Source organism: Chlorocebus sabaeus, chromosome 10, assembly GCF_047675955.1.
Source record: "Chlorocebus sabaeus isolate Y175 chromosome 10, mChlSab1.0.hap1, whole genome shotgun sequence".
Classification (NCBI taxonomy): Eukaryota; Metazoa; Chordata; class Mammalia; order Primates; family Cercopithecidae; genus Chlorocebus; species Chlorocebus sabaeus.
The window spans coordinates 10,056,997-10,069,521 of NC_132913.1; the positions used below are offsets into that span (position 1 = coordinate 10,056,997).

Consider the following 12,525-nt stretch of genomic DNA (forward strand, 5'->3'; position numbering starts at 1 on the left):
AATCTGTTTATTCTGCATGTTTTTATATTGATTGTAAATTAATTTTGCTTACAGATTTATTCCAGCCGAGACCTTGAGGAATCCATAAACAAAATTAGGGAAATACTATCTGATGACAAGCATGATTGGGAGCAGAGAGTAAATGCTGTAAGCTGTTGACTTCATGTGATTACATTTTCATAAGATGTATTTAAATATCTCATACTTTATTATGAAATCAGGGTACAACTCTAATGAATTTTAAATAGTATATATTTTAAATACAAATTATCGTATGTACACTTCACCCTTTTAGTAGAGTATCTCCTTTTATTTTTATTTTGGAAACACACCAACTTAAACCTTTATGAATCATCTAGTCTTTTAACAAAGACCTAATGTGGAGTGTATGGTGACAGCGTCTGCTGTCACCTTAGCAGAAGTTTCATTCTGTGATTGTTTGCCTTTAAAGTGGCTTTTTTGTGGCAGTTTTAGTGTACGTCCCCTAATATTCTTTTCTTTCTTCATATCACTTGCTAGAAAGTTGTGTCTCCTTTATTTTTAAAAGTAGATTAATGGAAAGTGGGCTGGGCGTTAAAGCGAGGGTGTGTCTGATCTGAGAAGGCTATTTTCTACTGGTTGGCTGGCAAGAAGGGAGGTGGTACCATTGCCACTGTATTGTATTTTAAATTCAGACCAGCCAGTTAATGGTTCAGTGGAGGATAATGGTTCAGGTAGGAATGCTGCTTCTTTGGTTCATTAAATAAATGGCAGTTGAAGTGGGGTGTCGGGGGAGGTAAGCTTAGGAGGGGCTCTTCACAAGCCAAAAGTTTTTAGTTATTTATCATTAGTGTTGTAGGATCTATAAATACTTTAAGATATTTCAAATGTAAAACTTTTTTTGCAGAAATTACAATATATGTGTCACAAATACTCCAGTTAAAAATTATTTAGTCTTATTTGTGATATGTAGATTTGTTTATTGTATTAGCTAATATTTAACTGGCTGAATTCTCTTGGGAAAGCTTTCTAATCAGTTGAACTTTAACAATTATCTATTTTGTATTTGATGGCTTCTGTTTTGTATATTCTATGTTAGAATTGTTTTCTGTTTTTCTGAATTTTCTCTATTCCATTAGCTAAAAAAGATTAGATCTTTACTTTTGGCTGGTGCCGCTGAGTATGATAACTTCTTTCAACATTTGCGTCTTTTGGATGGAGCCTTTAAACTCTCTGCTAAGGATCTGCGGTCTCAGGTAGTGCGGGAGGCTTGTATCACGTTGGGGTAAGGACTGCGACGCTCCATATTCTCACCATAAAATAGTGTCACCACAGAGCTTCAGAGATGTCTCCTTGAACTTGTGAGCTGGGTCTCTTTAATGTAACTTCTGACTAGTCTTCAAGACCCATTCCAGTTAACACTTCTGTCAGTGGTTTTACAATACTTTTTGCTCAATTATGTGAAGTGTGACAGATTTTAAATTTTATTTTATTCAGTGATATAGCTCTGAAGCCTGTATTTCAAACTTTGAAGCAGTTATTAATATGGAAAGATGAAACTCTATGAAATCCTGTTTCTCTGATTTTTCATTGATTTTTGCTGGCAGGCAATAGTGTGGTTATCAGAATGTTTGTTCCTAGAAGAGTGCCGTAGTTATAAAGTTAAAGGCATCTACTGCAGTAAAATTTTATTCTAGCTCTATGTGTACTAGTGATCAAAGCTGATAAAACTTTGTGTTAGAATGTATCTCAGAATATCAAAGCAGCAGCAGCAAGAGGAGGCATTGCAGCTGTTTAAAGTTTTGGCTGCAGTCAGATTTTGAAGCCTGAATATTTTATGTTAAGATAAAAGAAAAAATACGAAAAAAAAAAAAAGCCAAGGGTGCTTTTTCGTATTTGTGTTTGATTAATATATCCTCAGTTTGTTTGCTATTTTCAGACCAGTTGGGGAAGGTGGGCTGGTATGTGCCTGGAGTCCCTTCTGCTTGGAAAGCCAAAGTGGGAGGATTGCTTGAGCCCAGGAGTTCAAGTTCAACGTGGGCAACACAGTTAGATCCTGCCTCTAGAAAACAAAAAGCTCCACAAAGACTAGTTGGAAATTAAAAAAAAACAAAAAAACAAACAAAAAAGCACTTCTGGGCTAAGAACTATTTGCCAAGTTCTCAACATGCACATCGGAAATCTTAGACCCTTGTCCTTTCTCGATAACTTTAAATGAAGGCTCTAGATGTTAAATGGTTTATGTGCCTCACCGTTTCTAAGAAAAATAACTACAGTCCAGTATCCATTTCTTGTTTTAGGCATCTGTCATCAGTTCTGGGGAATAAGTTTGACCATGGAGCCGAAGCCATTATGCCAACTATCTTTAATTTAATTCCAAACAGTGCCAAAATTATGGCCACGTCTGGTGTTGTAGCTGTTAGGTTAATTATTCGGGTAAGTATGTTATAGGCCATACATGAAATAAGCAAGTGGTAAATACCGATGGTTGATAAATATTAGAGGCATTTTTGTTAACATAATTATATTGAGTAATTAAATTTATTAGCATAATTATATTGGAATTTTATATATATATCATCTTTTCCCCCTACTTAATTGTGGCATATGAGCTTTTTATAATCCATAATGTGAATTATGGATGTGTTATAAAGTTAATGAGGTTAGCTCACTATTGGTTTAAAATATTCGAACATCCGGTGTCTGCTTCTGAGATTATATTGTATTCTTGTTACTTAGATATTACTCTTAGTCTTAACCTCCTTAATCCCAGTCCTTCCGTTTTAGGTATTGGTACTTGTGGTTTTGCTGTTCACCCAAAAGTTCAATTAATTGCACATAAGCACAGAAACCAAATATTCTCTTTGGTTAAATTTTCTAGGCACTTATTTCTTCAAATTTAAATAATTATCCAAGTAATTTATACACAAGTTTTTAACAAAATCTAATAGTTCACAAAGGTTTAAAATGGTTTTTCACGTTACCTCCCCACCACTTTCAAGTCCTTTTTACCCAAAAGCAGTTCTTGAAGCTTTGAGGCTTGATGATATTGTCTAAGGTCTATCCAGAATATTCTTGATTATTTTGGTTATTTACTTTGTATTATTAGTTCTTACTGTGCTTACTTGCACTGCCTACTTCAACTGTTAAATCCAAGGTCATTATTGGACATTTCCATTGAAACAATATCAAAATATATTGGTCTAATGACTCCTTTCAAACCCACTCAGATCTCTACAGCTGAGATAATTTAGACCTCATAGTAATGATTGTTTTAGGCTTACCTTCATGTCATCATGTTGCCTGTTCTTAACTCTGTAAATTTTCTAATGCCTTTTGACAATATCCTGTGAATTCTTTTTTTCTTTTAAAACTCACTGACATTCTAATCTGAATGTATATGTGCTATATAAGTAGATTAGTGAGGAAGTGATTCTTTTAATTTTGTTTTACTTTTGTATTTGCAAGTGTTCACCTCTGTTTTTTGTTGTTCTTCACAGCACACACACATCCCTAGGTTAATACCTGTCATAACAAGCAACTGTACCTCTAAGTCTGTCGCTGTTAGAAGGTAAATTTTAAAGGGTTTTCTCATTGTTTTTAAATTGTTTAAAAACCAAAACAAATTCCACATCTCCTTCCATGGATAAAATTTCATGTTTAAAATGCTTAGTATTACTTAAAATCACTGCAATAAATGATTTTGAGTTGAAGAATCAAGATCTAAATATTTTGGGAAATGAATGTGGACAACCTCTATTATGTTTCTATGTGTGTGTGTGTGTGTGTGTGTGTGTGTGTGTGTATGTGTCTGTGTGAGAGAGAGTTTGGGGGCTAGTGGCAGAAGGAGAAGGGGAGAGGACCCCCTGTACATTTTTTTCCTGTGATAATCCTCCTACCTTTGTCATTGGTCTGCCCTATTCCCTGAGTAAAGGCAGTAACTGCATGCAAGAAAAAAATACCATAAACATCAATGGCAGTAGTTTCATATTTGAAAGGTATGTGTTGTTTGCATCTTCTGTTTAGCGATTTCTGGGATTCTGAATCTTCACTATTACTTAGTTCTGTGCAGTTGTGGGAGATATATCCAGAAGACGCAGGCAAATACAACCTGGGTAACTAGCTAGGGGTTTGTTCCCAAGTCCCTGTCTTATATGTTCTGGTGGGCTGCCCTAAACTACGTGTGAGGAGTAAAGACTGTGTTATTTTAGCTCAGACCTGTGAAAGAATCCTTCACTCTAAGATTTAGAGCCCGGATGACTTTTGCTAGCTGTTTGCCTTTTTCCCTGGGGTTTCATGTTGATCCTGCTGGATTTCTATGGGTACAAGACCCTCTTAAGCATGCAGCAGCTCTGGATTTGTCGTTTTAAAATTTATTTTATTATTTTTAGCAAATTGGCCACAGACTGCCTTTTTAAAAATTTTCTTTCCTTTCCTTTTCTTCTTTTCCCTTTTGTTCCCTTCCCCTTTTCTTTTTCTTTCCTTTTTCCTTTCCTTCCTTCCTTTCTTGCCTTTCTTCCTTTATTGCTTTCCTTTCTTTTCTTTCTTTCACCCAGGCTGGAGTGCAGCACACTGTAACCTCAAGCTCCTGGGCTTCCAAGTAGCTGGGACTACAGGCACACACCACCATGGCCCACTAACCTTTTTTTTTTTTTTTTTTTTGGACTGTTTTTAGAGACAGGGGTCTCATTTTTTTGACTGTTTTTAGAGACAGGGGTCTCATTCTGTTGCCCAAGGATGATCTCGAACTCCTGGGCTCAAGCAGTCTTCCCACCTTGATCTCCCAAAGTGCTGGGATTATAGATGGGAGCCACCATGCCCAACCTTTATTTTTGTAATTGGCAAGTAAAAATTGTGAAGTCTTATGGTGTACAACATGCTGTGTTGATAATGTGTATACATTTTGGAATGGTTAAATCAAGCTCTTTAACGTGTATCACCTCACATACTTTTTTGTGGTGAGAACACTTGAAATCTACTCTCAGCAATTTCAAAGTATATAATATGTTGTTACTAACTATAGTCACCATCACTATGAAGTACAATCGATCTCTTGAACTTACTCATATCTGCCTGACATTTTGCATACTTTACATCTCCCTGTCTCCCAAACCCCAGCCTCTGGGAACCACCATTCTACTTTCTGCTTCTGTAAGTCCAACTTTATTTGCTTTAGAGGTGGCGCCTCACTCTGTCACCCAGGCTAGAGTGCAGTGGCACACTCATGGCTCACTGCAATCTCTAGTTTCTGGGCTCAAGTGATCCTCCTGCCTCAGTCTCCCAAATAGCTGAGACCATAGGTGTGTGCCATCACGCCCCCAGCTAATTTTTAATTTTTTTATAGAGATAAGGTCTCACTATGTTGCCCAGGCTGGCCTCAACCTCCAAAGTGCTGGGATTGCAGGTGTGAGCCATTGCACCAAGCCTGAGTCGACCTTTTTGGATTCCTCCACACATAAGTGAGATCATGCAGTACTTGTCTTTGTATGCCTGGCTTATTTCTTTTAAGATAATATTTTCCAGGTTTATCTGTGTTGTCTTAAATGACAAGCTTTATTTTGTTGTTGTTGTTAAGACTGAATAGATTCTGTTGTGTATGTATGCTGCATTATCTTTATCTCCTCATCTGTTGATGGATACTTAGGTTGATTCCCTATCTTGGCTACTGTGAATAGTCTTGCAATAATCATGAGAGTTCAGATATCTCTTCAACATACTGACTGCATTTTTTTGGGATATATACCTAGTAGTTGGTTTTAGATCCATCTCATTAATAGCTACATGAAAGACAAAAAGAGAAAAGAGGAATAATCCAGCTATCTAAAATCATGAAAAAAGAAATTTATACCTTCCACTGAAAAGATGTAACTCCATACTGTGTGACTCAAGTGTGTACCCCCAGCGAATGCAATCTACCCTTGACCTAGGGTTCAGCTTCTCCTGGGGTTAGAGTGGAGCAGCTTCAGCTCCCCCTAGAGATTCTCGAGAATGTAAAGTCAGCACACCAGAGGGATGATTGTGAACTTCAGAACCTGACCAGCACCCGTTGAAACATTCCTCTCCCACTTACTCATCTGACTCGTTAGGTATAAGGGTACCCCTCTATAAGGTTTGGAGGATTCAGTCATTAGGTAAAACATTTAGTGAAAGCTTAATTTGTTGCAGCTGTGGCTGTTGTTATTTTCATCTTGCTGCTGTTTTCATTTCGCTATTGTTAGGCTTCCAAGAGAAATTCAGAATGTGTTTTTCCTTGTGTAAGGCAAAATTTCTCCAATAAGATGACACAGATCTTTGTTGTGGAACATTGCAGGATGTTTAGGGGGTTCATCATCTTGGGCTGCCATTACAAAATACTACAGACTGGATGGCATGAACAACAGATTTATCTCTCACAGTCTAGAGCAAGCTTGTCCAACCATGCAGCCCAGGACAACTTTGAATGCCCAACACAAATTCGTAAACTTTCTTAAAACATGCGATTTTTTTAAAGCTCATCTGCTATCATTAGTGTTAGTGTATTTTATTTGTGGCCCAAGACAATTCTTCTTCTTTCACGGTGACCCAGAGGAGCCAAAAGATTGGACGCCCCTGGCCTAGAGGCTGGAAGTTCAAAATCAGCATGCCAGCAAGGTCAGATTCTGGTGAGGACTCTCATCCTGGCCTGTAGACCAGTGTTCTCCTGTGTCCTCACATGGGAGAGAGGGAGAGCAGGGTGGGAGGGAGGAGAGAGCAAGCTGCCTGTTATCTCTTCTTATAAGGACACTAATCTCATAATGAGGACCCCATTATCATGCCTCATCTAAACCTCATCACTTCCCAAAGGTCCCATCTCCAAATAACCATCACATTGAGAGGAAGGACTTCAACATATTAATTTGGTGGGGCAGGGAGATAAAATTCACTTCATAACATTTAGCATTTCTGGCCTTTGACACGAAATATGAGTAGCACCCCACAGTCATTGTGACAATAGAAATGCCGCCACCCTCACCAGTTTCTGAACCACACACTCAGATTGTTGTTTCTGTATTTAGCCAGTGGGTGTCAGACAGAACTGTATGTCTTCATGCTGAGAGAAGTAATAGGGACCATCTTGCCCAGTCCCTCTGCCCTCTGCCCTCAGAAAGGGAGAGGGAGCTTAAGAGTGCAGTGTAAGCAAAGCAGTGCACCTTCTGTTACATATGCAGCCTGTACTTAGCTTGGCTGTGTAGAATTGGTAACAATTGGATTACATACACTCTGACATTATCATATATATTGTGGAATTAGGAGTTCAGATACAGCAGTGATTAAAGCTTGCTGATGTTTTCCCAAGAAGCTTCATAGATGGGTTACAAATGAGCCACATTTTGAAAGATGAGTAGGAATAAGTGCAGTAAAGAGCCAAGAAAAACCCAGACTGGGAAATGCCACAGGCAAAAAGGTGGAAGTAGAATAAACGTGGTCTAGATTGGGGCAGGAATAGGGAAGGTGATGGTGAAGAATGGGTGTGTGTGTAGTTGGTGTCTTTTCCTTTGAAAAGACTTGCTTACCCCTCTGGCCCCACCACTGCCAGCCCTAGGACCAAGCTGCAGGGCTCTCCTGTGAACTGCTGGAGCCCCTTGCATTCTAGCAATGTGACTGTCTCTTTTGTTCTCTGGCTGTGTCTTGGTTATCATTGGATCTCCAGCATCTGACACACGGTAAAGGGTTAGTAAATAATTATTTTTACTTATTTATTTTTGAAACAGGGTCTGACTTGGTTGCCTAAACTGGAATGCAGTGGTGCAATCATAGTTCACTGCAGTCTCAAACTTCTGGGCCCAAGCAATCCACCCACCTCAGCTTCCTAAATAGCTAGGACTTTATTAGCGCATACCACCGTGCCCAACTAATTTTTTTTTTTTTTTTGAGGCAGAGTCTCGCTCTGTCACCCAGGCTGGAGTGCAGTGGTGCGATCTCGGCTCACTGCAAGCTCCGCCTCCTGGGTTCATGCCACTCACCTGCCTCAGCCTCCTGAGTAGCTGGGACTACAGGCGCCCGCCACCACGCCTGGCTAATTTTTTGTATTTTTAGTAGAGATGGGGTTTCACTGTGTCAGCCAGGATGGTCTTGATCTCCTGACCTCATGATCCGTCCACCTCAGCCTCCCAAAGTGCTGGGATTACAGGTGTGAACCACCGCACCCAGCCCAACTAATTTAAAAAAAAAATTTTTTTGTAGAGCGATGTCTCGCTTTGTTGCCTAGGCTGGTCTCAAACGCCTGGCTTCAAGTGATCCTCCTGTCTTGCCCTCCCAAAGTGCTGGGATTACAGACATGAGCTGCTGCTCCCAGCCTTGATGTATTGAATGATTGTGTGTGGATTATAAGTTGTGAATTGGTAAGATTGTAGGAAAGAAAGACTGGTCATTTCTTTAGAGAAAGATTTTACTTCTGATTTGTGTGTTCTTGAATGGGTTCCTAGGACTATTAGGATTTATTCATACAAAAATAGAAATGCTAGACTTAGGAAAAAGAAAATTTTATTTATTTGTTTGTTTGTTTATTTGACAGAGTTTTGCTCTGTTGCCCAGGCTGGAGTGCAGTGACACCATCTCGGCTCACTGCAACCTCTGCCTCCCGGGTTCAAGTGATTCTCCTGTCTCAGCCTCCCAAGTAGCTGGGATTACAGGTGCCCGCCACCATGCCTGGCTAATTTTTGTTTGTTTTTTTGTTTTTTTTTTTTTTTTGAGATGGAGTCTCACTCTGTCGCCCAGGCTGGAGTGCAGTGGCCGGATCTCAGCTCACTGCAAGCTCCGCCTCCCGGGTTCACGCCATTCTCCTGCCTCAGCCTCCCGAGTAGCTGAGACTACAGGTGCCCGCCACCATGCCCGGCTAATTTTTTGCATTTTTAGTAGAGACGGGGTTTCACCGTGTTAGCCAGGATGGTCTCGATCTCCTGACCTCGTGATCCGCCTGTTTTGGCCTCCCAAAGTGCTGGGATTACAGGCATGAGCCTCTGTGTCCAGCCAGGAAAAGAAAATTTCGTAGAGCTAGAACCTGAAGTGGTGATGTAATCTAAATTGTTTTTGTGCACAAATCAGACCAAGAAAAATAATAAAAGTGAAAAGGCTTAAAGAAGAATGCTGAAAGGTTGGTCAGAGGAAAGCACAGTAGTTGGAGAAAATCCGTTGTAAGCACTACTTAGGGCCTTCTTAGCGTGAAAATATAGAGAGCACTTAGTTTTTCAAGGTACTTTTAACTTTTTTTGTGCAAAGCATTTTCTGAAATTAATGCAAAGACCTGATTCTGTCGTGTTTGTTGATCTTCTGTGCATGCGTACATTTTCTATTAACATATTACTTAGGATAGTGTAAAAACGAATGACAGTGGCAAGTCCTTTTAGTGATGTTGCCATGAAGTGCAAGCTTCTGATTGGAGAGAAACACTTGGATCCTGTCCCTGTGTCCCTGTGGTACCAGTAGGTGCTTCATTACTTTCATTTGCTTTGGTTTTTAGTCAGTTCTGATTCATTCTTTATGTTCTGTTTTTCTAATCATAAAAATCAGAAGAAATTTACTAATTATAAAAAGCAGTATTGGGTCACTTATGAAAAATGCTGTTTCATTTTCACTAAAATATATATTAATAAGTTGTGTATTTCTTAATACTTTTTAGGCGCTGTTTTGAATTTTTAGATTTGCTTTTACAAGAATGGCAGACACATTCACTAGAACGGTGAGCATCTGATTTGAAACCATTTTTCCCTCTGAATTGAATCTTGAGAGTGAATGCTTTGGTGAGTGGTCCAGCTGGCTTTCTGTAAGAATGGAGGAATATATGCGTTTGTTTTCATGACTACGTCTGTTGTTTTACTGATGTTGGTCACATAATATTTGCAGACACTTGTAGTGAATTTCATTGGTTGAAATACTACTATGTCCATGTGCATTCTGACAGCTGCAGAGCCAGTAGAAACTCTTACTGACTCTGGCCCTGCTGCTTGACATCCCCTTCAGTTCCCACGAGGTAACTGTTTAAAGTTGCTGTTAGTAGACAAGTTGTAGCTGTTAGGTCCTTCAAGGAATTTCATTCATTTGAAAGTTTTCTTTTTCTCCCTCTGTATTTGATGTAGACAGCCTGTTCAGTATTAAGGTCATTATCTCATAATTTCCGTAGAAACTAGTTCTGATATGAAAAACATAAGATTTTGTTTTGGGGGTTCATAAAAGATTGAGCTGTAAGTGCAAATTTTGAAAAATCAGCTTTTGTTTTTTTAAAAAAATCCCACAAGAGAATAGAGTTATGAAAGTCTTTAGGTATGGGTGGGTTGGAGTGGAGCTAGGGTGTTGGGGCAGGGCTGAAAATTAAAGGATTGTAGGAGTGCTCTGCTTTGCCCAGCCACCTGGGAACTGACCAGCCTTGGCACAGAGACTCCCAGCTCCATGTTGCCATTTGGAAGTTATTTCTCCCACCTGGTTTCATCCGCATTAAACCATACATTTATGATTGTTACTGCTTTCTTTTCTAAATATCTAGACACATATCAGTATTAGCTGAAACAATAAAGAAGGGAATACATGATGCTGATTCCGAAGCAAGAATAGAAGCCAGAAAGTAAGTTTTTATTGTACCCCACTTTTTAAATTAACTTCTTCTGTATTTCACATGAATTATATGGATTGCCTTATTAAAAACTTGTTAAGTGACTTGAACATATTTGTTAACCATGAATTTTAAACATGACCCCCAATAGGCCATTTTGGAATATTTCTGTCTTTTTTTAATAACATCACTCAACCTTGTGAATAAACAGGACTGAGGGAGACAAAAGAATGCTCATTTTTACATTCATCACAAATTATCACATAGCTCTGGAAGGCACTTGTATACATGCTCAATGTATTCATTTATTCATTAAGCCATATTGTAATCCAAAGCTGCTTTAATGATTTACCATGAAAAATCGTGGCCACAGGGAATTCTCTCCCTGCAGTCACTTCTTTGCAAGCATCTGTGATTCCTTGGTGTGAATCATATTAAGGGGAGCTGAATTGACCTAATGCCTGGGATTATCACAGTGATAACTTGCTGTTTCTGTCTCACAAATGAGGTACTTTTGCCATTAGGACTGTTTCCTCCAATCATGTGGGCATGGCCTCTGTATTTGTTACCTCCTTGGAAATTTTTTTTTTTTTTTAAGATGGAGTCTCACTTTGTCACCCAGGCTGGAGTGCAGTGACACAATCTCGGCGTACTGCAAGCTCTGCCTCCTGGGTTCTTGCCATTCTCCTACCTCAGCCTCCCCAGTAGCTGGGACTACAGGTGCCCGCCACCACGCCTGGCTAAGTTTTTGTATTTTTAGTAGAGTCATGGTTTCACCATGTTAGCCAGGATGATCTCAATCTCCTGACCTCATGATCTGCCCGCTTTGGCCTCCCAAAGTGCTAGGATTACAGGTGTGAGCCTCTGCGTCTGGCCTTGGAAATAATTTTTGCTACTGTGACTGTAAATACCAGAAGTTTGATATTAAGACATTCTCTCTTGGGCAGTGCGTCCATAACTGCTGCCAATGTTGCATCTGTGATTTTTTTTTGAATTTACTCTCATAGTTGACCAACTCTCCTAATTGATACGTGCTAAAATCTAACCTGCAACATTATGGTTTTACTTAGCTGCAGTGATGCATCCTGATCTAGTACTTGTTGCTCTTTGACTGCCTTCACAGTTAATTATATTTCACTTGTTTCTGAGCTTATTATAACTATGAAGTGTTCGTGCCAATTCTTTCTTGGCTGGTTTCTACCAAAATAAGTGACATAATTAGTCATTGCTGAAAACTCTTAGGAATGGATTTGTTAATGATCTGTTTATCCTGTTTTTATCCTTGTATTGGACTCTTCCCATCCCCGGCCCATTTTTTTCTTGGTCTTTAGTCATAATGTGATACCGATTTCAAGTAGCTCTGAACATTTTAAAATTTTTCTTTTGCACATGTTACCTAAGGCAATTTTAAATACTTTATATCAAGAGATGTGTAATTGAATTTATAATAGCTGCCATTTTAATGAGCCTGTCCTGTGTTTTAGGTATAGTCCTAGATGTTTAGCTGCACCTTCCCTAAGTTCCCCAGTTTTGCAAGTTAGACTCTTTAATTCCCGTGTTATAAATGAGGCTAATGTTGAGAGAGGGTAAGTGACTTGCCCATTGTCTAAAAGACAGTAAAATTGTGAGGCTGGGATTCGTACCAGGTCTCCTTTGTTCACCCTCTCCTCCTGCTACTATTAGCAGCTAAACTGAGGCTTCCAGTCCTTGAAAATCCTCTGTGGTGTACTCCAGAGTTCAGCGAAAGACCTGTTTGGATCCTTGGATTAGAACAGGATTTTGTGTGTTTCCTCTAGATGTTACTGGGGTTTCCACAGTCACTTCAGCAGAGAAGCAGAGCACTTGTACCACACCTTGGAGTCCTCCTACCAGAAAGCCCTGCAGTCCCACCTGAAGAACTCAGACAGCATAGTGTCTCTGCCTCAGTCAGACCGCTCGTCTTCCAGCTCTCAAGAGAGTCTAAAGTAAGGGATTCGTCTCTG

General features: G+C 39.5%; 1 protein-coding gene across 22 annotated transcripts in view; it reads left to right on the forward strand.

Annotated features, from left to right (window-relative positions):
• Positions 1 to 12,525, forward strand: part of CLASP1 (cytoplasmic linker associated protein 1) — a 309,125-nt gene that overhangs the window by 188,911 nt on the left and 107,689 nt on the right. For all 22 annotated transcript variants that reach the window (XM_037988107.2, XM_073019596.1, XM_037988110.2 and 19 more), the window contains 7 exons: positions 55 to 147; positions 1,119 to 1,264; positions 2,280 to 2,415; positions 3,480 to 3,550; positions 9,617 to 9,676; positions 10,478 to 10,555; positions 12,340 to 12,507. In XM_037988107.2, the coding sequence (XP_037844035.1) occupies positions 55 to 147; positions 1,119 to 1,264; positions 2,280 to 2,415; positions 3,480 to 3,550; positions 9,617 to 9,676; positions 10,478 to 10,555; positions 12,340 to 12,507 (752 nt within the window). The remainder of the gene's footprint in view (positions 1 to 54; positions 148 to 1,118; positions 1,265 to 2,279; positions 2,416 to 3,479; positions 3,551 to 9,616; positions 9,677 to 10,477; positions 10,556 to 12,339; positions 12,508 to 12,525) is intronic.